The sequence below is a fragment of the Condylura cristata genome, unplaced genomic scaffold (assembly GCF_000260355.1).
Source record: "Condylura cristata isolate star-nosed mole 26May11 unplaced genomic scaffold, ConCri1.0 scaffold00022, whole genome shotgun sequence".
Classification (NCBI taxonomy): Eukaryota; Metazoa; Chordata; class Mammalia; order Eulipotyphla; family Talpidae; genus Condylura; species Condylura cristata.
In genome coordinates, this window is record NW_004567123.1 from 22,088,550 (window position 1) to 22,112,053 (window position 23,504).

The 23,504-nt window shown below is 51.9% G+C and overlaps 1 protein-coding gene across 1 annotated transcript; it reads right to left on the minus strand.

The window, feature by feature from the left end:
- Positions 1 to 9,231: 9,231 nt before the first annotated feature.
- On the minus strand, positions 9,232 to 10,943 carry PDYN (prodynorphin). The gene is made up of 2 exons (XM_004687337.1): positions 10,815 to 10,943; positions 9,232 to 9,870 (listed from the first exon to the last, which is right to left on the minus strand). Exons 1-2 carry the CDS (start codon positions 10,941 to 10,943, stop codon positions 9,232 to 9,234), a joined length of 768 nt encoding a protein of 255 aa, XP_004687394.1.
- Between the last annotated feature and the right edge of the window lie 12,561 nt (positions 10,944 to 23,504).

Genomic DNA, 23,504 nt, shown 5'->3' on the forward strand with positions numbered 1-23,504 from the left:
CAGACGCCCTTCCCTCGGCTCTTCCCAGACGCCCTTCCCTCGGCTCTTCCCAGACACTCTCCTTCCCCACCTCAGCTTCCTATTTTACAAGTCTTCTTCCCATCTCATCCCAATAAAATGACTTTAATAATAAAGTCATAGCTTTAATAAAATGTAAAGCTTTAATTGAAAATTTAAAGCCACACAAAAACCTGCCCACGAATGTTTATAGCAGCTTTATTCATAGTTGTCAAAACCTGGAAGCCACCGGGATGTTTTGGCAGGTGACTCCATACAGTATGGCCTGTCCCGACCATGGATTATTCAGACTAAGAAGAAATGAGCTGTTAAGCTGTGAAGAGACATGGAGAAAGCTTAAGTGCATATTGCTGAGTAAAAGGAGTTAGTCTGAAGAGCCTGCACATTGCATAACCCCAACGATATGACTTTCTGGAAAATGCAAAACTATGGAGACAGTAAAAGATAAGTGGGCACCAGGGTTTGGGGAGAAAGACGGGAGAGTGAACAAGTGGGGTGCAGAGGATTTTAGGGCAGTGAGGTGATTACTCTAATCAATACTGAAAAGGTGGACACATGCCATTTATACATTTGCAAAAGCCCATTGAGCACAGCGCAGAGTGAACCCCAATAATAATATGTCCATATCGACTCATAATGTATCATCCCAATATAGGATATTAATAAAAGGGAAACTATGTGCTTCGAAGGCGATGGGGTTTCTGGGGACTCTATCTGGATTTGGGTTTTCTATAACCTTGAAGTGAAAACACCAGGCTTGTACTTGTCGATGGCTGTTGCCGCCCCAGCGTGAACTCAGGAGAGGAGGCGGTCAGTGAGGAAGACACAGTGACTTAGTGAGTCGACCAGCAGCCACAGGGCTGGCCCAGGGCACGGGGCAGTCTGCCCGACATGCGGACAGGGTCGCAGCTGGCCATCTTCTGCGTCAAAGCCCGGCTCATTGCCAGGAACATGGAGCCCCAAGCTTTGGAGACTTCTGACCCCACTGAGGAGCGCAGCGCCGTCTAACACGGGAGTCTTGAACGCCATCGGGCATTGCCAGGTCTCCTCTCCTCTGTCTCCGGAGGCCTGGCTCAGAGCTGGCCTCTCTTTGTGTCGGTCCTTGAACCCCTCATTACACCACTTCCATTAATAGCAGATAATGCTGGTTTCCCTTCATGCCCATGACATAAAGTTTCCTTCTTTAATCAATTCATTCATAGAAGGCATCAAAAGTCAGTCAGATTAAAGGATAATGTTTAATGTAACGTGTTGAATTGCGTGTAGGTATCTGAAGTCTGAAGATCACAGGAGGTGAAGGATTCTTTTAGCAAGTGCTGGTGGGACCTTATGATTTGCCTAAGCTAATTGGCTGAAATATAGGCCTCACAGGGTTATTTGCAACAGCAGTAGTAATAATCTTAATCATCAGGCAGTTGGTGCGAATGTTCATCCCATAGAAAAGGGTAACATAATTTCTTCATCCAAGACCCTTTTATTTTTTTTTTAAAGATTTGTTTATTTGTGCATACAGAGCTGGGGTACAGGCCAGAGGCTCAGGGGCAGCAAGAGGCTTCACCAGAGACAGAGTGGGGAGCAGAACAGGCAGATCAAGGAAGTACACTGCTGAGGGGAGCAGCAGGCGGGCCAGGAGAGGTCTGTTGCTCCATGTGGTGGGGATCGAACTCATGCAGAAGTGGCTTTAGCTGCTCAGTGCTGCACTTTAACCCACTGCGCCACCAGGGAGACCCCATCCAAGACCCTTCTAAAAGCAAAAGAGGTGCTAGTGATAAGGATGCCAGAGCCAAGGCACAATCTTGGGGGTGTCCCTGGCAAACAGGGTGATCAATCACTCTCCCTTGGGAAAGGCTTGAATAGGTTGTGCTACACCCCATGGTGAACTATTATGATTGCAGGGATTTGCAAATGGCACTTAAGAAGAATGTGTAAACAATGCTACCTGCAACTGCCTCTAAGAGGTGGGGTCAAAGGAGGCATTTTAATCTTTGTTGGAGATTTATATATAAGTTATCTTGCTCCCCAAAACTGATCAGATCCAGCAAGTCTGATCTTGCCACTTTGCTTGAAATTCTCCACTTGCTTCCCTTGCCCTTGAGACGGACCCCCCTCGTCCCCCCCCCCCCCAGCAGAACCTATACAGCGCTCACTAGCGTGGTCAGGCCTCTCCTGTGCCCTGCAGCCTCCTGGGCTCTGCCTCGCCCTGCCCTGCTCCAGAGCACCCCACGATGCTTGCTCTTCCTCCCAATACCAGCTCCAAACTCACATTCTCATGCAGCCTTCCAGCGCCTCCCTCAGGCCAGGACCCTGTTCTCCACCCCTACGACTCTTGAGTACAAACTCCTCCCCAGAGTGAAGCTTCCTTGATTCTTTCTTGATTTTTTGTGGTTCTTATTGTGTAAGGTCTCTGCCCAAGGTAGGAGCTCAGTTAGCTCTTGATATCTGAACCCTGAGAAGGCAGGAGACTTCTCGATGCTTCTCTGAGTTTCTCAGATGTTCCTTAATGGACAAGAGATGGCATTGCCATCTGTAAAAATCATTCAGGAAATTGAGTGGCTGTATTCCCTAGTGCATTGCAATAAATTCAGTTTGCAAAAATTTAACTTATATACTTCCCAATGACCTCTTTTACATAAAGTCCCTCCAAAAACTCACAACTTAAACCACCATAGTTTTGAAGCCTGAGAAGGGGCAGGGTGCTGCGGCTGCCTCTGTAGTGTGGCCACTTAAGTGCCTGCCCACCGCTGCTGGAGCGTCCTGAGCACCCTCAGCCAGGCTGTGGTCCTGAGTCCCATTGCTGCCTGCTAATGAGAAGCACCATGCCCAGGGTTTATCCCAAGGAAGAGAAGCTCCGTGTCGTCCCTGGCACCCTGCCCATCTGGGTTCACTCTGAGGATGCCAGGCCAACGGAGCATGGAAGTTTTCCATGCTCCCTGCAGCTGCTCACCCCTCTTCAGCCACATCTGATATAGCCTTCCACACCCAGAACAAAAGCCAGGGCTTCCCTGCAGTGTTTACACTGGGCAATGACGTCAGGTTGTCCACTCATGGGCAGTTAGGGAGTAAAGGCGCCAGAGGTGTCCGCAGGGACAGAGCCGACACCAGTCGGGTCCTGTCTGCCCGGGTCAGCTTCTGCCTCTCCGCCCGCACACGTCCCTGGCTTCCTTACCCTTCTGTACACAGACAACCAGGAGCTGCTCCCAGGCCTTTGCACTTGCTGTTTCCCCCCTAGAGGCCTCGCTTGCTCCCCAGACACACACACTAAGGCCCCCACCCCACTCCCTGCGCATGGTCAAATCCCCCCATTCAGAGAACTGTGTGTGACTCCCCTGAGTAACACCTCCTGCCCGCTGCGTGTCCCCTAACCTCTTCACAGCATATGTAACCCCCAAAACACTGCCGTGAATCCCCCACCTCTACCCCAGGGCTGGGTATATAAGAGGTGCTCAATAAATGCTCATCAAGTGATCAGAAGATGATTTGGGAAAGGGAGAGTGTGAGCACGGATGCTGCAGCCACTCTGGACCAGTCCCCATCTTTCTGCCTACTCCTGTGAGCCCCCCTGTGATCTGCCAGGCAGAAACCATGCCCTCTGTTTTCAGATGGGCAGATGGGAGTTCCATTATTTTGTTCATCATTTATCCACTCAATGCCTAATACAGAGCATTGAAAGGATCTTGATATTATCAAAATCATTTTACAGAAGAGTAAACTGTCCTGGAGCATCCAAAGCCCCCTCATGACCGGGGAGCAGAGCCAGGCCACACTCGGGGTCACAGACCCCAGCTGTCAATCCAGGCCTCCTTCTCCAGGTACAGTCACCATGGAGCTGCCAGGAGCAGGAAAGCCCCCTGGAATTTCCCAAAGAGCAGGGAGGCCCTCAGGAGTGTCCTCTGGGGTCATGGGGTACTAACGTGAGACAGGTGGGCATTTTCAGATGACAAACTGTACGTCAAAGGTGTTTAAGAATGAGGGAGCCCTGGGGACAGAGGATAATGGGGCTTAGAGTAAATTAGACAGGGACAAGACAAACAGGATGCCGGTGCAACTGATGTGTAAATTTGCATATTAAAGACTAATTATAAATCTTTGTTATACATCTTCACCGCTGAAATGAGAGGTGACAGGGACCCAGCACATGAATCAAGCATGCCGAAATGACATCTATTAGGAGACCATTGTTCCTGACAGTGTCGCAGGGATTTTTGTCGTCTTCCCGTTGGGGCCTTTAATTAATAGACCAACCCCATCTCTGGGTTTGTTTGTGTGAAGAGCTTCGTGTTGGGCTCGGGGAGGGGTGAGCCAAATCCAAGGCATCGTTATGATTGTCGTGATCATTATAACAAGACTTTCTCACTGATGATGGTGTAGGGCGTTGTCGTGGTAACTGTGGCTTATTAGGAACAAGCTCTTGTAAGGTTACTGGGATGTTGGCATCCCAGTGCCAACGTCTGGGCCGTGACCAATGCCCAGTGGCCTTTGAGACACAAAGAAGCGGGACTCCCAAGGCCTGCGATGTTTTCATTCCAATTCTTCCTGTGGCTTGCTCTTCATCCCCACAAACAGCTCATAAAAAAATGATCACCATTCTGGGGTGCTGGGAATGTTCTCTGTTGTCGTCGGAATGGTCATACAGGTGTGCCCCAAAGTAAGCATCCATGGAGCTGCCCACTTCAGACTGAATACACTTGACAGCATGTGTGTTACAGGTCAATAAAGAAATTATGTTTTCAACTTCATCCTTTTCTCCCTGCCAGGAGAATCTTGTCCTTTCAACACGGTACATCCGCTCAGGGCCGTCTGGAGCCCCACCTGATGGGGAGAAACACCCTCTAGAAGCAGTGGCAGCTGTGTCAGACCTTCAGCAGAGAATCCTCACCTCTGTCCAGGGAAGTTAGTATTTTCTTCCCATTTGGCAGACTGGAAACGGAGGCTCCGTGAAGGCAGTGGCCTGCTTCAGAGCTAGCCGAGCGAGGGGAGACGTGAGTCCAGCTCTCTGTGACCTGGCTGTAGGGTAGGTGAAGACGCTCGGGCTTCTGCACCACTGCCCTCTATGGCTACTACCTGCAGCCTAAATGCAGGAGGCGCTCGGGAGTGTGGGCTCAGGGTGCGCATGCCCGATGGGGACACCTACTACTGTGTGGGCGTGTGTAATGAGCACACCTGGGCCTGGAGGCTGAGCTTATAGGGGTGTGTCACAGAGGACCAGAGCAGCAGGGGCAGTGTGGTGGAAAGTGGTGGATAATGGCCGCGGGAGGAAGAGACTATGAGGGAAGTCAGAGCCCAGAGAGAGCGAGACTCGTGGGGGACGGGGAGACCTGCCAGCCTCCTGTCCCCCTGGACCCCCTGCCTGCCCTGTACCCATTGTCTCACTACAGATGGTGTAGAAAGGTCATTAAAAGCCTGAAAAGTCCACGAGGGCTCCAGGCCTCCCCTCTACCCGTCTGCCTGGACCCGTCAGCTGGCCCAACTCTTGCTGTCAACTTGGTCATGCCTTCTCCAAAGTGAAATGGGTGCAGGAAGGAAGACCAGGGCAACAGGGGAAATTTAAAAAATATTAAAAAAAAATCAGTGTCTCATAAAAGAGTGACGTATCTCATCCCAAACATGCAAGTTTTTAACAATAAGTTATATAAGTCCTGTTCATACTGTACACAAAATCACTGAAACTACTTTGGGACATAGTGCACAAATTCAGATTTCTGCAGTCTCTTAAACATCAGATCTGGCACTCTGAGCTCACATTCCCCACGGCGTACACACTCCAGGCTGCCCCAGTCCCCACCCCGGCACCATCACTCACTGGGGCACAACCATCCACGGCTGGGTGGGTCGGTATTCATTCTCCTACTGGGAAGCATGTTCCAATTTTCCTCCCAAGAGCACCCCCTTTCCTACTGCTGGCCCAGTTCCTTTGAGTGGGTTAAATCTATGCCAAGCACCAGGGGTGTCCACACGGTTTATTCCTGGCCACCAGAGCAAACTTAATTGGTTCACAGTGACTGGCTTTAGCTTGGGATTGGACTGATGACTCGGTCAGAGTCGATCAGGTGCCATGAATCCCTGAGCTTTGATTAGGGTTTGCTGTGAAGATCCATGTGCTGGACTTGCGCCTGCCTGGTAGAGCCCGGAGTTGTGAGCAGTCACCTTGGGAGCAAGATGAGTCTGAGAACAAATCTCACGCAGAGGAGAAAGGAGCCTGGCTGAGGAGAGGGTCTCATGACCCCCTAGAACACACTCTCTCTGGAGCCTTCATTTTTACAAGCCCACAAATTACCTGGATTTTTTGGTCTGTTTCTTTAACCTTTTGAGATAACTAGGCAGCTTTTGTTTGCAAATAACATAAAATTCTTCCTGAGAGAAGGTTAGTAGGCAGCAGAATCAGGACCTAGTGGGCAAGGCGACAGCAGCCTCCATCCCAACCTAACATAAAGATAGAACCATGTTAAGGAGTAGTGATATTTTATGAAATCCAAGTCAATGAAGGAGTTCAAGCAGGTTAAAATTCATTATCCACTTGTCAACTGGGCACAGGATAGGTAGTTGGAAGAGATCATCCTAACCTAAAGTTGCTTCCAATTTGATGATCCCATGAATATCAAGAATTGAATATTCTTTACGGAGGACTTCCTGAAGACCCAAGGGATAGTCCCTTCCTATCCTTATTGTCCTTTATTAGTATATACCCTTCACAAAAATTACAAATGTAAATTTTATTTAAATTTGGAATTGAATTTTATTTAGTTTTTACATATATTTTTGTTTACATGTTTATTTCTGTGTCCCCCACCAGACTTAAGTTCCAAAACAGGTGAGGCCTTGCCATTCTATTTCCCTGTTCCTCCACCCAGCAAAAGGCCTACCACACAGTAGGCCTTCAAGAAATACTTTGTTGAGTAATGAGAGGATGAATGCGAACCCCCTCCCCCTGACCATTTCATAGGAAATCACTCAGAAAGTCAGCATCCACAGGAACCATGAGGTCTTTCAAATGAGTCCTATTTAAAGGCAGGTCATCTGTACCACTTAATGAAGGATTTCACTTTAATAAAGGCCATTACTCATGCTCTTCACCCCCAGCACACTCACCCAGTCTTCTTGTCTAGAGTAATTGCTCTCTCCTGCCCTGGAGACTCACACAGGAGACAGCCCCGGGAGTTCCCTGGGGCTCACACCCCCTCTGCAGCACCTGCCTGCTCTGGTGCTCAAGCTTTGCCACTGCCCTTTATGCAGGAGAAAGGAACCTCCTTTACCGAGCACCTGCTACACACTTGGAGCTTTGCCCTCGCCCAGTCTCAGCCACCCTGCAAGGTTGGCACTCAATATACACTTTATACAACAGGAAAGTCCAATGACTTAGCCATGGTCACACAGGTCTCCAATATTGGGTTACAGCACTCGAATGGTGTGCTTTTTTCCATCTTTCGTTACATTTAAGTTTCTAGTCTGAATGCATATGCATGTGAATGTGTAATTTTCATTTCTTAGCATTCTCCTATGCAAATGGTCTTTTAATTTTTGGGGGGACCGAAGTGCACACACACATACCCCAAGTCATCAGCATCTTTCTTTAATTTATTACACTGGAGGAGGAGGAAATAACACAGGCCTATTAAGGACTAAGCAAATTACAGTCACATAAATGAGGTTTTTAAAAAGCACACGAAATAACCCTAAGACAATCTATACATCTCAGAACATTATGAGACCCTTGGGGGTTGCCCATGAAGAAGTGTGCTCAGTAGTGTCTGACAAAGTTAACCAAAGTCAAGTCCATTTCCTGACCTGTAATGCAGCCACCTAGATCACAAAGCAAACCAAAGTTACTAGAGGAGACACACACCCACACACACACACAGAGAGAGAGAGAGAGAGAGAGAGAGAGAGAGAGAGAGAGAGAGAGAGAGAGAGAGAGAGAAAGAGAGAGAGAGAGAGAAAGAGAGAGAGAGAGAGAGAGAGAGAGAGAGAGAGAGAAAATGAGAGAGAGAGAGAAAATGAGAGAGAGAGAGAGAGAGAAATTGTGATTGAAACCAAAGCATTGGAAGTCTCTGCCCCTGATTCTGGGTTATTTGAATCAAGGGAACTCATTTGGCCTCAAGTACTTAATCATCTCATTCCTCTGCTTGGTTTTATTTTGAGACATTAAGAGGAAAGAATCATTGGGGGGTTGAAGAGAACCATTTTCTCTTTCTAGCTGTTGCTTCTGAATTCTCTTATCCAATGCCCACTGCATATGTTTGACCAGATGGCTTGGACTCTTGGCTGCCGATCCAGCTGCTCAAGAACATGACTGTGCTTAACCTCATCAACTTGACTCAGCTTCAGTTCATCCTGGGGTAGAAGTGTGATACCGATCAGTTTAATTAGCCTAATGAGAGCTGAGGGAACTGGTCCACATTTTGAGTTTGTTACACAGAGCAAATTGGTTTCCCTGGCTCACTCCTTGATCATTTCAGCATTCAGAAGGTTCTCACTAACCATTAGGAAAAAGATTTTCACTGTCTTCTCCTTTGAGGAGTTGGGCGCTGTCCAGGGTACCAGCAAGGACACATGTCCAGGGACTTGGTGAATTCCTGCACACTGAGAACTCAGAGTACACTGAAGGACCATATAACCCATAAAAGATCTCTCTCATGTAGGAATTCCTACTCCAATCATGTGTGGCATTTGAATTTTTAACCTAAACCCTGGTCTCCAGTGGTATGCACAAGGAGATCCTTTCACAATGGGGAATTGAATTTTAGAATTTCTATTTGTTATATATTTTGTTTTCAATTTTTGCTTTTTGTGTGTTTCATGACACATGTATCATGAATATCTCTATAGGAGAGAGGCATGTTATCAGCAAAGTTTGGAGATCATAGATCTATATGGGGTGAAGAAAAAGTCATGTTCAGAAGTCAATCAAGATTCCTGGAATTGGGTAGTCACAAGAATGAAGTGAAGGACTGATATCAACAGCTACTGCGGGCAGTAGCTGTATACAGGTCTAAGGTCTGAGTCGAGCACTAATCCTATTAAGAGAAGTTCCATTCTTCCCTCTCACGGACCCTCGACAGACACTGCACCCCTAGCAGAAGGCAGACAGGCTGGTCTGGATGTGTAGACAGTGTTGAAAGAATGTGGGGAGAGGGCGCATAGGGGAGAGTGAGGAGTGCTCCCCAACCTGGAAGGGTGTCAGGGGGAGCTCCTGGCTCAATCGTGATGCAGAGATGTTTACACATCAAGCAGATCTGTAGCATAGGCATTGGGGTCTTCCTGAGACCGGGTCACCACCTTGAACTGGCGCCGCAGAAAACCACCATAACGCTTTTGGTTGTCCCATTTGAGCTTGGGACGGATGCGCCGCAGGAAGCCCCCGTAGCGTTTGTACAGGTCCTCATGTACAAACTGTCCCTCCCTGTCGCCCTCCCCAGTCACCTCTGAGCTCCTCTTGGGGTACTTGCGCAAGAAGCCCCCATAGCGTTTGACCTGCCCTTTGGGGTCCTCCTCATTAGAATCCAGTGCTCCAGCTTCTAAGGTGCCATCATTTGGCTGGGAGCCCCCCACCAGTTCAGACTCTGGTCCCTCCCCCAACCTGCTAGAGAGACCCCTGAGCTTCTCCACCAGGCTCCTGCCCAGAGCATTCTCCTCTGTCGGGGAGCTGAAGAGGAGTCTGCTTTTCTCCATCTCCTTCAGAAAAGGGCCAGCCTGCTTGGCCAGCTCACTAGAGGGCTCATCCAAAGCTGCCTTGCTCTCCACGTCTTCCTTGCCACTGTGCCCGAGGGTGAAGGGGGTGAGCAAAGACAGAAGGCTCTGACATGTCTCCCACTCTTCTGTGGGCAGCAGGGCAGCCTGGCACTCCAGGGAGCAGATCTGCAAAAGGTGCAAAAAGACCACAGGGTAATGTCACCCCCATTAAACTGTCAGGCCACATCACTCTCCTGCTCCTGCCCGATGTCTGCAAGAATCAAAAGCAGCTTCCATTACCCAACAGCAGGGTGTACTTTCATGGCCCCAGGGGTGCATAAATGTAGGTGGCTTTGTGGAAGATGAAGAACAGCCTTGGAGAGGTGAAACAGCTTTCCCAAGGGTGCAGGGTCACTGGCAGTGCTGCCAACATGGAAAGGGAGCACCCCACAGTGCCCCACCCGGCTCAGCCCTTCTCTTCCACCTCTGAACCCAGAGTGGAGCCACTACCATTTTGCAAACAAGGAAGCAGGCAGCGAGGGGGGCTTCCAAAATCACAGAATGAGAAAGTGGCAGGACTGAAACCTGGACTCAGGCCACCACTCCCGTGGCACCTGCTCCAGCCCGTCTCCTATCGCAGGTAAGGCATGGGGCAGCCCGCCTCAAAGCCAGGGAAGACTGGCCAGGAGATGTGACACCCAGGAAAGGGACCACAGCTTGGGGTTCTGCCAACCAGATCCTGGCATTTAGGGGAGTGGAAAGAACTGCTTCAATGGGAGCGACTAGATTTGGAGGTGCCCGTCATCTTGGTAATGAAAATCACCCCAGGGCTGCCAATGGCCAAAATCATCATTTCCGTGGAATGACACCCCCTGCTGCCTAGAACAAGGCTCCCTGGAAACCTTCCCCACCCCCCGCCCCAGACCTGAGTGAGCCCAAGATGGAAGTTTGAGCTGGAGATGCAAGTGGACACCAGCACCTCTCAGCACCCAGGCTGACCACGGGGCGGAACACACCAAGTCCGGGTGGGACGAGCCCGCAGTTCACAGCTGTGGGCCTGCGGCCTCCCGCTCTGGGCCCTGCACACAGACCCCGGGACCGGGCATCAAGGAGCCTTGCCTGAGACCTACCAGGGGGTTGATGGGCTTGGGCGCATCCTGGGTCTTCACCGCACACAAGGAACACCGGGACAGGCAGTCTGCTGCGGCGGACGGGAGCGCCAGGAGGCAAGCAGCCAGCACCAGCCCCTGCCACGCCATTCCGCCTCTGCTCTTGCTCCTGCAGAGGGAGAAAGAGGAGACAATGAAATCTGCGAGGGCTACTCGCAAGGGTCCCCTTCCTGCCGGAAGCCCCTGGAGGCTCATGTCCTCACTCCCATCTGCTGTGGAGGAACGCAGACCCAGGGAGGCGCAGCGGGGCAGGGCAGGGCAGGGAATGCCTCAGTGCTCGTGTGTGAGCTCCCGTTCAGGCCGCACGGGCCTCCTCCGGTGGGTTGTGCTCCTCCACTGAGCGAGTGGGGAGGTCGCGGCTAGAGTGGGGACCGTTCACTCAGCAAAGCAGTGGATCAGCCGGGACTCGGGGCTGTCGCACTTCAGAACACGCTTTGCCCAACTGCCAAGCCAGGAGACTCTTGCCGTCTGCTTTTCTGAGCCTCTGAGTTCGTGGCCTGCCTTTGCTCCCTGCTCCCCAGGCAGTGCCCCCAGAGGGGACTTTCGGCTCAGGGAGGTCCCTGGAATTTGTCTTGTCCACTTCAGCGCTTTCACCTGCCCTGACCGTGGCTCCACCTTCAGCCATCTCCAGGCGTTCTCCCTGCCTCCAGCTCCTTCTCTGTCCCTCCTGCCTGAAGTGAAATGTCCCCAGCATGTCAATTCTGTGACTAGCTCCACCTCGTAAGGCACAGGGGTCCCATTAATCCCATCCTTATACCCCAACATTTCAGTTCTGGGTTTTAACCACATTAGCCACTTGCAATTCAAATTCCCTGAAGACCATCTCAGGCCCATCCCAGCTCTGGGCTTGCACGTGCCGTGCCCTCTGGGATCCCTTCTCCTTGTCCATTACTTGTCTTTTGGGTCCGAGACTGGACATTGCCTCCTCCAGGCACTGCTCCCTGAGCCAGGCTGGAAGAGACCCCCCTCCTTTGTGTTCTCCTAGAAACGTGCGTCTCCTCCACAAAATATTCCATGTTATGGTAATTAGCTGTGTGAGAGTTTAGACTTTGGCTCTAGGAAGGCAGGAACTGTGTCTCGTCTTCTTTGAAACACCCTGTGTAGGACTATGGTGATGGCACCTGGGTGACTCGGTGAGGGAAACCCATGGGGATTACAACTGAGATGAAAAAAGAACTGTACAAAGTGATGTAAAAATAAACTATTATATATTAAAAAAAAAAAGAATCTTATCAAAGGCAGAAAGAAAGAAAGAAAGAAAAGAAAAAGAAAAAGAGGCCCTCCCTGGTGGCGCAGCGGGTTAAAGCACAGCACTGAGAAGCTAAAGTCGCTTCCGCATGAGTTCGATTCCCGCCTGCCCCGGAAGGTGACCACATGGCGTGGCAGACCTCTCCTGACCCGCCCGCTGCTTCCCTCAGCAGTGTACTTCGTCGATCTGCCTGTTCTGCTCCCCACTCTGTCTCTGGTGAAGCCTCTCACTGCCCCTGAGCCTCTGGCCTGTACCCCAGTTCTGTATGTACAAATAAATAAATCTTTAAAAAAAAAAAAGAAAAGAAAAAGAAATACCCCGTGTCCCTCATACCAGCCCAGCTTGCTCCTACCTCAGCACCTTTGCACCTTCTGTTCCTCCTCTGCAGTTCTGATCCCAGATTTTCACCCTACAACTTCTTGTAGCTAAGTGAATTTCACCCCACAACTCCAGCCAGGTACTTGCGGACCCCCATATTTGACAGCTCCTGGTTTCTGTCGCGTCTCCTGCTTTGTTTGGGTCACCGCCTCGTGCCATTCTGTTCCTTTGAGGTACGTCGCTGCTTGTGACCGGCACCCCTCTACCTCCTTGGGGCACCGACGCTGAGTGTCACAGCTCCTCTGCGTCCTGGCACCGAGAACCCCCACCACCCGTGGCAGGTCGTTGAGATGTACGGGCAGATGAGTCGAGTCACCAAAGCAAGCGGTCTGTGCCAAGGGGCCCCTTTCACAGCAGACTCCTTGCGAGCCACATGTCCAGGCGCCACGCTGTTCAAATGGGGGCACAGAGTGGTTCCCCCAGCTGGAGATGGAGTCGCCTGGGACACTCCACCCCACACTCTTCCCGCCCGGTCTCTGGATCCCCACACTTGCAAGGCGGCTCGCAGAGAGGCTGCCGCCTTCCTTCCTGCGCCCCCCAACCCTGCAGCTGCCCTGTTTGCTCAGCCGTTCATGCTCTAGAAGATTCCATCCCGTGGCCCCAGGGCCCCTGCAGCCTGAGCTGTTCTGGTCTCCCTCCTCCAAGCACAGCGCTGGCCCCCACCAAAGCCTGCCCAGTAGTGACCCCAGCACCCTCTGTGCTTTGGGGCTTCACTTAGTCCCTAAGTCCCTCCTGTCTTTTATTCCTCCCCAGTGGGCTGGGCACTTCTAATTCAGCATCCCGTGCCCTACAGAGAAAAGTTGGGGTGCAAGACCTGCTTTGTTTCTTTCCGCATATTTGTGCTCTTTGTGACGACTTTTAGAATGTGATTCACTAACAGATGAACTCTCTGCAAGGCCAAGGCCCCATGCACTGTCCTTGTAGATTGTCCTCAGACCACCTCACTCTGGGAAAGGTGGCATCATAGTCCCCACTTCATAAACGAGAAAACTGGCGCCCAGATGTTACAGGGCACTCCAATTCTGTTACAGGACAAAATCTGTTCCCTTTTTCCTAGGGACCACCCTGTTACACAGAGAGGCTTAGTAAATCTCCTGCGGTTACACAGCAATTAAAGGTGAGAACTCGGGTCCATCTGCCTCTTGAGGATGGACATCTGTACCTCCAGAAAACTCAGGGAGTGGACCTGTGTCCACTACGTCCCTCCCCCCATCCTCAAGTCTCCCTCACGCTCCATCAGCTGCCAAGAGGATTTGGGTTCCAGGCGAGCGAACTGTGTCGCTTCTGTGCAGATACAACGCAAGAAGTTCCTGTTTTCTTGGATATAAAGCAAGACTAGGCTGACCTGCTGCAAGATTAGCAGTGAGCTCCCCTGCTGGGGAGCGGGAGCTCCTGTACCCCCTCTTAGTCCTGTATTTCCTTCTAATGTAACGGGAAGACTAAGGAAGTTTGCATCATCGGTGAGTGAGTGGTGTCCTGAGTGCGGAGAGCACACAGGGCTCCCCAGGTTCACTGAGTGGATAAACAGGCCCTCAGCCTGTTGAAGCTGAGTTATTCCGCATCAGCCTTCCCACCCCAGAGAAGCCTCAGGGTCCTCGGTTGTTAAAATCAACACCTGCTAAAGGGAGGAAAGCAGGAAGAGGGGCGGGGCCTGTGTGCTTTTCCTGTTCCTCCTTCCCCCATCCCCAAGCAGAGCAGAGAACCCCCTCCCCAGCAGGGGAGCTCTTCTGAAGGAGCAAGGGGTTCAGGAAGGATACCGGGAGGGTCAGACAGGGCTGGGCCCCTGGCTCCCTCCTTCCAGCCTTGAGCTCTCTCTTTCTCTCTCCCTGCACTTTGCAGACATCCAAAGGTTGCAAAGTGACCGCCTGCAGGCCAAACTCAGCAAACTGGCATAAAGTGTTTTAACTTACACAGGGGTTTTAAAAACTGTTTATGCCATCATTTTAAATGGGAAGACTTCTACATTAAAAACAATGTCTATTTTCAACTGGTCTTAAAAGATCAAAAGCCCTGGAAACAGCAGGTCTACATTCATATGCGACGGGCCAGAGTCTGTACCCCTAAACCACTCACTCAAACAAACCAAAGCAACTTGGGAAGAGATACTTCTGGTGACAAAGGAGAGGCGAGACCTCTAATTCCTCTCTCATCCAGAAGCAGGCTCACCAAATGGTTTGTAATGTAGATTCAAATCCCATCCCACCACCTGTCACCAGTTTGGGAAAATTCCTTAACTGCTGGGCCTCAGTTTTCTCAGATATAAAAAGGGTTTACTAACACTAGGAATTAAATAAAAGAGTATGGGGAAAGTACCTGGCATGGTACCTGACACATAGTAGGTGCGTAAGTAGGACTCTGAAAGTCCCATTCCAACCTCATTTCAGGAGATGGGAAAAGAAGAGGCGAGAGGAAGCCTATGAAAGGCCTGACGCCCAGGAAGACTCAAAGTGAATCGACAGTCATGTCGGGCGGGCCTCATGGTCCTCGCTTCTCAAGAGCAACTCGAAACCAAGCTGTATTGACCACTTCATGCAACTTCTTTTAATCCTTAAGGCAACCAGAGGTGAGAGTCCACATACCCGTTGTACAGAGGGCAAGACTGAGGCTGGGAGCGGGCCATTGCTGGCCCAAGCTCACTTGGCTTATAAATAGGAATGGCAGGCTCCCAGCCAGTAACTGATCAAAAACAAACAAACAAACAAACAAACAAAAAAAACACTTCAGCCCTGAGATTTTCCTAAATGATCCTGTTTCCTTCCCTTCATGATAAACAAATAATTGTGCTGATGGGGAAGGGATTGCAGGAGGAGGCATCACAAGATTGAGCCACTCAGAGGATGGGTAGAAGGGGCTAGTGTAGCAATTAACACAACTATAAAAAAAATCAAGATCCTCGACACAGCCATAAAATCAATGTTCTCAGGCACCAAAGCCTGGATGCCTGGATGTTGGCAGGCAGGTCCCAGCTGATAACAGACTGCTGGGGGCTGTGTCTGAAGCTCAGACCCAAATGGTAAAAGATAAGGACAGGGAGAGGAAGCTCACTAGGGAATCTCCAGTCCTCTCAGATCCTATTCAAAGTCAACAAACCCAGGCTCACAAGGAGTGAGCCCCTCCCAGGGAGAGAGAGGCTCCTCTATCAGGGCCGTCTCTCCACCGGGCAGCTGCTCCACTGCCCACCTGTGCCTATGCAGGTGCTTCTTCCCACCCGCTCTCTCCGCCTGCGGGGCAGCAGCCTCCTGCCTGCCGGTGACCATGCCGGGACTTCTCTGCACTGACCTCCCCCAGTGGAGGCTGCTCTCCTAAGGCCGCCTGCCTGCACCCATGCAGGCCTCTCCCTCTGCAAGCCTGTCCCTTTCGGGAGCTCTGGTGAAACTGTTCCCAGAATAAACCCGAGGGCCCTGAACTCTAAAAAATGACATCAGTGCCACGCCAGACCGGTCTGAGGGAGCTTCCACCTCTGCTTGGAAGTCACATAGCTGAGACTGTCCTGCCTGCTGTCACCACAGATGTGGACTGAGTCTGGGAGAAAAGGAACTGAGGTGTGAGAAGCAGAACCTGAGCCCACTTGGTGAGTGACCCAGAGTATATATGGGGGCGGAGGGGGGATGCTGCATGACCCAGGCGGACTCGGGCTCTTCCCAAGAACACCCTCTGCTTGCCAGTTCCTGAAGCATGTTCTCAGCTGTTACCTGACCAGCTTTGCCACAGTGCATGAGGGAAACCTGGGCTGGTGGAGGAACAGGGGTGATGCCTCAGAACACCTATGGGAAAGGAAATCTGGGACCTGCCAGTTCCAAATCACGTGACCCGATTCCGTAGGACAAGCCTCTCCTCTGTACACACCCCAGCAGCCGGGTGTCTCTAGCAGTGCCTGCTCGGGCAGCAGCCTCAGGAGCTGCTGGCCCCTGAGCCAGGAAACTTGACCATCTCATCCTTTACAGGGTGGGTTTGCTGACCCAGCCTTGGCCTTCACTCAAGGTATAAGCATTTTATAAAGAATAAAAAAATGAAATTTACAAGCATTTTATGATTCCAGTTATCTTAACAGTTGGAAGCTGATTTTCTTGGGTAAATCAGGAGTCAAGACCTCTCCAAGCCTACAGAGAGGTGTCACCTCCCACTGGGTCCCAGTGGACCCCACCTGAGACCCCCCCCCCCAGTATGCCATGGCTCTTTTCTCAGCAGGACCCAAAGTTCCCGAAAAGGGAAGGAACTCGACTACCTCTGATGATATTTCTGTATTGTAGTCGGACCAAGCAGCAGCGAGCATTTTTACTTAAAAAGCCAGCATAGAATAATAATGGCTTGATTTAACATGGCAATTATCTCTCCTAGCACTTTATCGCATATGATTAGCCCTATTTGATAGAAGAGGAAATGGGAAAAGGTAGAAATGAAATCACTTGTTTAAGGTCACATCATGAGTCAGGAGGGAAAGGGAGACAGGACTGGGGCCTCCCACACCCAGCTGCCACTCAGCAGGGGGAGACAGCAGCCTCTCCAGGACCCTCAGCCATCACACACAAGCACCACACAGCGCCTTCTCTGGGCCCTGCGTGGCAGGCTCGGTGGAGAAAGGGGGGCGGCTAACAGCAAAATACCCCCAAAGCCCTAGCACCTGAAGGTCAGAGCTAGAATCCTCGGGGTGCTTTTGCTGGCTGTTCTTGGGCCTGCACACCTTGTGCAAGGCGCAGCTGCTGGGACCAGCTCACAGCTCTGCATTTCAGCTCCGTGAGTGTGTCTGCATCCTCAGGAGAACCCTCTCCCTCTCCCCCCACCTGAGCACACTTAGCCCCATTTTCTACCTGAGGAGCAAGACTCAGGTTGATGGTATGGTTGGGCCAAGGTCTGAGAGGGGCCCGGAAGGAGCAGACACAGACTTAAACTCCTGCTTCACTCACAGACCACGCCTCTGGGCAAGGTAGTGAATAAATGTCCAGGGGTCCACCCCAAACCCTCACATTCTTGAAGATAAAATTATTTCAAGAGTCTCACACCCCTTGAAAATGAATCCAGTTCACCTGTGTGGGCCCCAGCAGGCTGCCAAACAGACCCTGAAGGCTGGAAGGGCTGAGTTCTTGTCAGGCCTTGAGACATGAACAAAGAATGATCAGTTGGGGTGGGGGGTGGGCTTGGGGGTCCTGAATAGAAAGGGATCCCAGCAGGGAGCCCAGCGAGAACCCAAGCCCAGCACAGGGAGGAGACTGGGCACCTCTCTGGGCCTTCGCTGTGCAGAGGCCAGTGTGACAGTGGACAGCTGCCCGGCATGGTCGCTGCAGTTCTAGAAGGGTTTCCCAGAGCAGGGCTCCTATGGGAACCCCATGCTTTGTGACTAGGTGATGAGGTTAAGGGATGGGGAGAAAGGAAAAGGAGGCAGGACCAGAAATTTAGAAGGAAGACACAGAAAGTGAGCTGGTGGGGGGGGGGGCAGAAAGAACAGCAGGGACGTGAGACTTGCATCCCAGAGAAAGGCAGTATCCAGGGAAGCAGAGGCAGAAATGGCTGCAGAGATGGCTCCTGAGGGGGGAACAATAAAGACTAGAAATAAATCTGGGGTGAGATTAACAGGAGTGAAAGGAAGCAGGTATGCGGAAGCGGAAGAGGGCAGGAGCAGGGAAGGAACAGAGTGAGAGAGAGAAGACAGGGGCAGGGGACTCTGAGTCAGGCGGCTGAGCCACTGAGCCACGCACACAGGTCTCTGCCCCAGGAATCTGACCCTGTTCTTTCTGCTTAGAGGCCAGTGGAGCGGCGACCCAGCCACCTAGCCACTGCTCAGTAAGCCCTTGCGGGTTAAACTGAATCGCCCAGTCACAGGTCAAGGGGCCAAGTGACAGCAGACAAATCTCCCACCCCTCCAACCTCCCAATGCACCTGCAGTTGACCCTCTGGCCATCAGGAAGGCTGGGAGGCGGAGGGGAGAAGTCTCCTGAACCCCCGATGTGCTTGGGCCATCAATCTTCCTGCTCACGGCAGCCATCTGAACCCAGACCAGGAGGGGTTCCCTTGGGCCACCTTCAAAGGCTCCATCTCAGGGGCCTGGTTGTGGGTGTCCCAGGGGTTCCGGCAGCTTCCTGCCTGCCTCCATGGCCAACTCCGTCTCAGGAAGTCCTGTTAGCCTCTGTCAGATCCACTGATACAAACCAACATTTATGGGCCAAGAGGATTAAAACGGGGAGAGAAATGAGCCAGCTGAGGGCACTTTCTCAGACACATGTTGAAATCAAACTATCAAGGATCGATCCCACTATGATGGAAGATATCTAATATATACAATTGCGTGAGAATGACCCGAAGAGGTCCACGGGGGGTGCGGGGGTAAAGGAGGCTCCATCAAGAAGGGACCTCATGATCCGGAAACGGCAGATGAAGGAATAAAACCTTCTGCTGTGGAGAGAATGGGGTGGACAGGGAAGGGACCAACCCTACCCTGAGACCCTTTCCTGGACATAACAGCAGGATGGGGTGGGATGATCAAGGATATAAGTGGATGGGGAAAGGAGGGGGACCCAACTACTTTTGGACAGGAAAAACCAAGACTCCCCAACATTGATTGAGCACCTAGAGGCATATTACAATATTCCAAGGAGGCTCACAATGACCTTAGGAAATAGACGCTATTCAGATCAGGAAGTGAAAGCTCAGAGGGCCGCAAGTGTCCTGGAACTACACAGCAAATGAGTGGTGGGGAGTCTAGGACCTGAACCCAGTGCAGTCTCTGCTACAGGACAGGGCTCTCCATCTGGCTGCCTTCTTCTCTCTGCCTCTGTTCAGCTCCACCCTCCTTCTGGGTGGGACAGGGAACCTGAAACTTTTCCTGGGGACCACCCTGTTACATCGCCAGTGTTGTGAAATACACACTAGATGACATGTGGGGAATTAGGGTCCTGAGCGGTTACATCACGACGCTAATCTTTTACCACGTGTTCAAGGTGATTGCAAATTTCTTAAAGCCCCAGAGCCTATGCTTTCCCCATACAGCCCTAGAAAGCACCTCAAATCCCCTTCCCAGCTGCCCCTCTTCACACTTCTGGGGCCAAGCAGTGGGCTTAAGATCTCTCAGCCAAGCAAACCTCCTGCCAAGCAGCAGAACTTACCCGCTGGATTGCCGCAACAGCTCCCCGGCAGATCTCAAAGCCTGGAGATACATGACCTGCAAAAATAGAACAAAAGGCAAGATTGGGGGGCGGAGAGGGGAGAGAAGAAGCAGGGAAAGGAGATGGGGGGCAGAAAATGAAGAGGACTGACATCCTGGAGCGCTTTGCCATGGATCTTGACTGAACGCCTGTCAAATTAGAGAGACAAGCCTTGTATGTTTTCCCAACCCTCGGAAGAAAGATGGTAATGAAGACTTTGGGTCTGTGGGAGGGAAATTGAAATCAGATCCAATAACCTGAAGAGCTTGTTTCCCCTGGGAAGCTTGGAGGTTTAATTAAAGAATGTTTGTAAAGCTTGGAGAAATTCTAGATAAAAGGTATTCAGGAAAGAGGACGAGGTCACGGAATTTACAATTCAACCTTAGAGTCACAGGCAGGCTCTTTTTTTCTTTCTGGGCTCACCAGCCCTTCCACTAGAACCAAACTTTGGGATTCGCACTGTTTTCCTTAAATGTGGGTCTTACCCGTGAGCCAGTGGCCTGCGAATCTGCGCTGCCTCCCTGCCCAGCTAACTCCTCTGCTGTCCTTTACGGGAGAGCAACAAGTCCTTGCAAACTAAAATTGACAGAGAAAGCCCGCGGAGCCTGGGTCTCTGGCTATCCAGCTGCTCTTTCCCCGCCCCCTCCCCACAAAACACCCCCAAACTTCATCTGTAACATCACACCGGAAGAAGCCCTCAAACCTGTACCCTGTCAGCAATTAAGCCCAATCCAGAAAGAAGGAAAGAAAAGGCTGAACTTGGCTCTCCACCGATGCACATGATACGTGGCAAATGCCAGAGCGCTGAATCTCATCAATGTCCCCAAGTCCTTGTTCTCCAAGTCCAGTAAGAACCACTGACCTTTAAAATCACCCTGATTAGCTAAACCTCCGTCTTCTCCCCCCAGGGCAGCCTGTTCTTGTGGGCACTGCTGTGTTGCAGAGTGCAGGGGAAGAAGACCCTGGAGTTACAGGGGGGGATGAGGGTGCTCCTCCCGGGACAGAGCCACCCACCTGTTAAAGCCAGGGCTGGACACGGGGGAATTCCAAAGAGCAGTCTGTCTCACCCTGGTCTGGCTTTTCTCAACTGGTCTCCACACTGGAACTACAGCAGCCAGATCATCAGTCCCAAACCTGAAACCCTCCAGCTCTCGCTCTCACCACTTTCAGATCCAGAGGACCAGGAGAAACAAATAAATCCCAAAGAGAGGATCTCGAGCCCTCGAGATATTACCTGTGTGCTCCTGTGTCCCTAGGCAGCTTCTGGCCGGGCAGGCTGGAGGGTGGTGCAGGCGGCCGGTCCAGAAGGCAGGGGCCTCGGGCTGGGAAGGAGGCAGCTGTGCGCACCACTGAAGCCCCTGTGGAATGCCAGTTCTGGTGCCTTGCCCCCCTTTTATGGACGAGAGCCTCCCCCTTTGCTCAGCCCTTGCTCAGCACAGGCTGCTCTGAGCCAATGGCGAAGGAGCTCAGAGCAGAGAGAGGCACAGGCCCCCGGGCCCTTCCACTCGAACTCCCGGGCCCCACACAATAGGCTTCTCTTCGTGACAGGGGATGTGGAGGAGGAAGCCAGCAGTGCTGGAGGGAGGGGGGCGGATTCTGGGTAGAGTGCTGTTTGTCACTTGAAATCCGGCCACTTCAGTCTTTGATGCATTTCCAGGAGAGTGTCACAGAGGGAAAATGAGAGAGGTAGGGAAGAACAGAGGCAGAGTTAGAGAAAGATGGGAGGACCCAGGAAGAGTCGGAGACAGACAGAAGTATAGACACAGATGAACAGAGAGAGACCATCAGACAAAAATGGAGACAGAGCATCAGACAAATATTGAGACAGATGGGGAGAGAGAAAGATTGGGAGAGAATCAGAAACAGAGAAAGAGCCCATGTCAGAGAGCCTGGAGGGGATGCAGAGGAAGTGAGGGAGGAAAAGTCCCAAACCAAGGCCCACAGAGCACCTGGCAGACATGCAGCTGCCAGAGACAGGCAGCAGTCACAAGAGAGATAAGAACAGGGCAAAGGAGACAGACTCAGAACCCCTCCACACAGAGACAAGCAGACCCCGAGACAGAGCCCTTGACAAGGGAGGAGATGACTGGTAGCTGCAGGGGCGTGGGCGCGGCCGAGCTCTGGGGGTGCAGCTGGTGCCTGCGGGTGCAGGGTTCTGTTTCTGCACATGCTTCTGTCGCGCTTCTCAGGCTGTGGTATGCCTGAGCCAGGCACAAGGCGCCCTGGCAAACACGCAGCCCTTCCCGGCAGCCAAGAGCAGCAGCCTCCTTTTCTCTGGAGGCTACGCAGTAAGGACCATGACATCCCCTCAAAATCTGGGCTGCGATGTGCCTGTGCTGGGACTCGGGCGAGGGAGACCCGGCTCATTTATTCGAGCCGTGGATGCCAATAGCAGCTTGCAGACACATTCTGCAGGGCCACGGGGCCCTTCCAGAACTTGAGGGTTTCTGGGCTTGGAAAAGAATGTGCTTTTCTCCAGCAGCAGCAGGCGAGAGGTTGCTGGCAGAAGGCAGAAGTTCCAGAAGTCTGGCCGGGGATCCCCATTCTTTGTGGGCACCGGTGTTATTTCAGGCAATTAGCCAAACGTGTGAAGTCGAATGCTGACACCTGGCCAGGTGGCAAAACTATCTCCATCCTGCCGGTGAGGAAAAAGAGGCTGAGAGCTGGGAAACATGTTCAAAGACACACAACAGCTAAATCTTAAGCTAGATCCAAACCCAGGTTTGTCTGGCCCCAGAGTCCCTGCTCTGTGGGCATGAAGCAGTCAGTGACTCTCCCCATGCTGCAGATGGGCACGGAAGCTTCCTTCCCTGGGACCAGACTCCTCCTCTACAGCGTAGGAGAGGGCTGCTGTCTGTTCCCAGCTCTGCCACTCACTGGTAGAGCGACCTGGGACAAGTTTCCAACTTCAGCCTCAGTTTGTTCATCCATAAAATGGGGTAACAGTATCTGGCTTGACAGACTCTTGTGAGGATGAAACAAGAAGTTGTGGGTCATAGTACTGGTTCAGCTGGTGCTTCCTGAGTGCCCACCTCTGTGCTTGTGATGAGTCGCATCATCCCTGCCCCGACACACCCCAGGTCTCTCCATGCACGTGGTTCATTACGAGATGGAAGATGGCAGGGGCACGTATGATGTCCCAGCTGCTTCCATGTGCTGCTCTGTGTCCACGAGCACATGGTGGCACCCCAGGGTCAGGCCGCTGGAGTTGAGTTCCTCAGGCCCCAAGGCCTCAGTGCCCACACATCTGCTGCCAGCCTAGAGATGAGTCCTCCCTCCCTTCCGGAGAGGACTCTTGGGGCTCTGAGCCCTTGTTCTTTTGCCGAGCCAAGGCCTGCTAGGCAGGTGCAGAGGACTCCAGGAGCCATGGGGAAGCCCCGGGCCGGCTGGCGGCTGGGTCCCGGATCAGCACCGCCTGGCACATCCCCTGGCACTCTGCCTGGGGACCCACAGAGCTCGGGTGGCGTCTGTTCACTGCCACCCTGAAAATACAGGAGTCCCGGGTAAGCGTCTTCACCTCCAAGGTCAAATCCTTACCCCAGTTGCTATTTTCCTTACCCCCCCATTTCCTCTCCCTCTAAGCTCTTGGTATATGACCTTAAATAGACAAAGAGATGGGGCACAGAGGCTCCCGTTCCTGGAAGTCAGCAGGCATTAGAAGAATAGAGAAGGAGGGCCTCCCTCGAGTATTTTTTATCATAAAGAGAAGCGAGAGCAAGAGGTTGGAGATGCTGTGGATAATCCTGCTTTAAGCCATTAGTATTTAACATCCTTCACCCTCAGAGTCTATTGTCTGCCTGGAGAGCAAATGGCTCATTCATTTGCCTGGCCTTTCCTCCTGCCGAGTCCTTTACACGCGCCCCACCCCCAACACACACCAACACACAC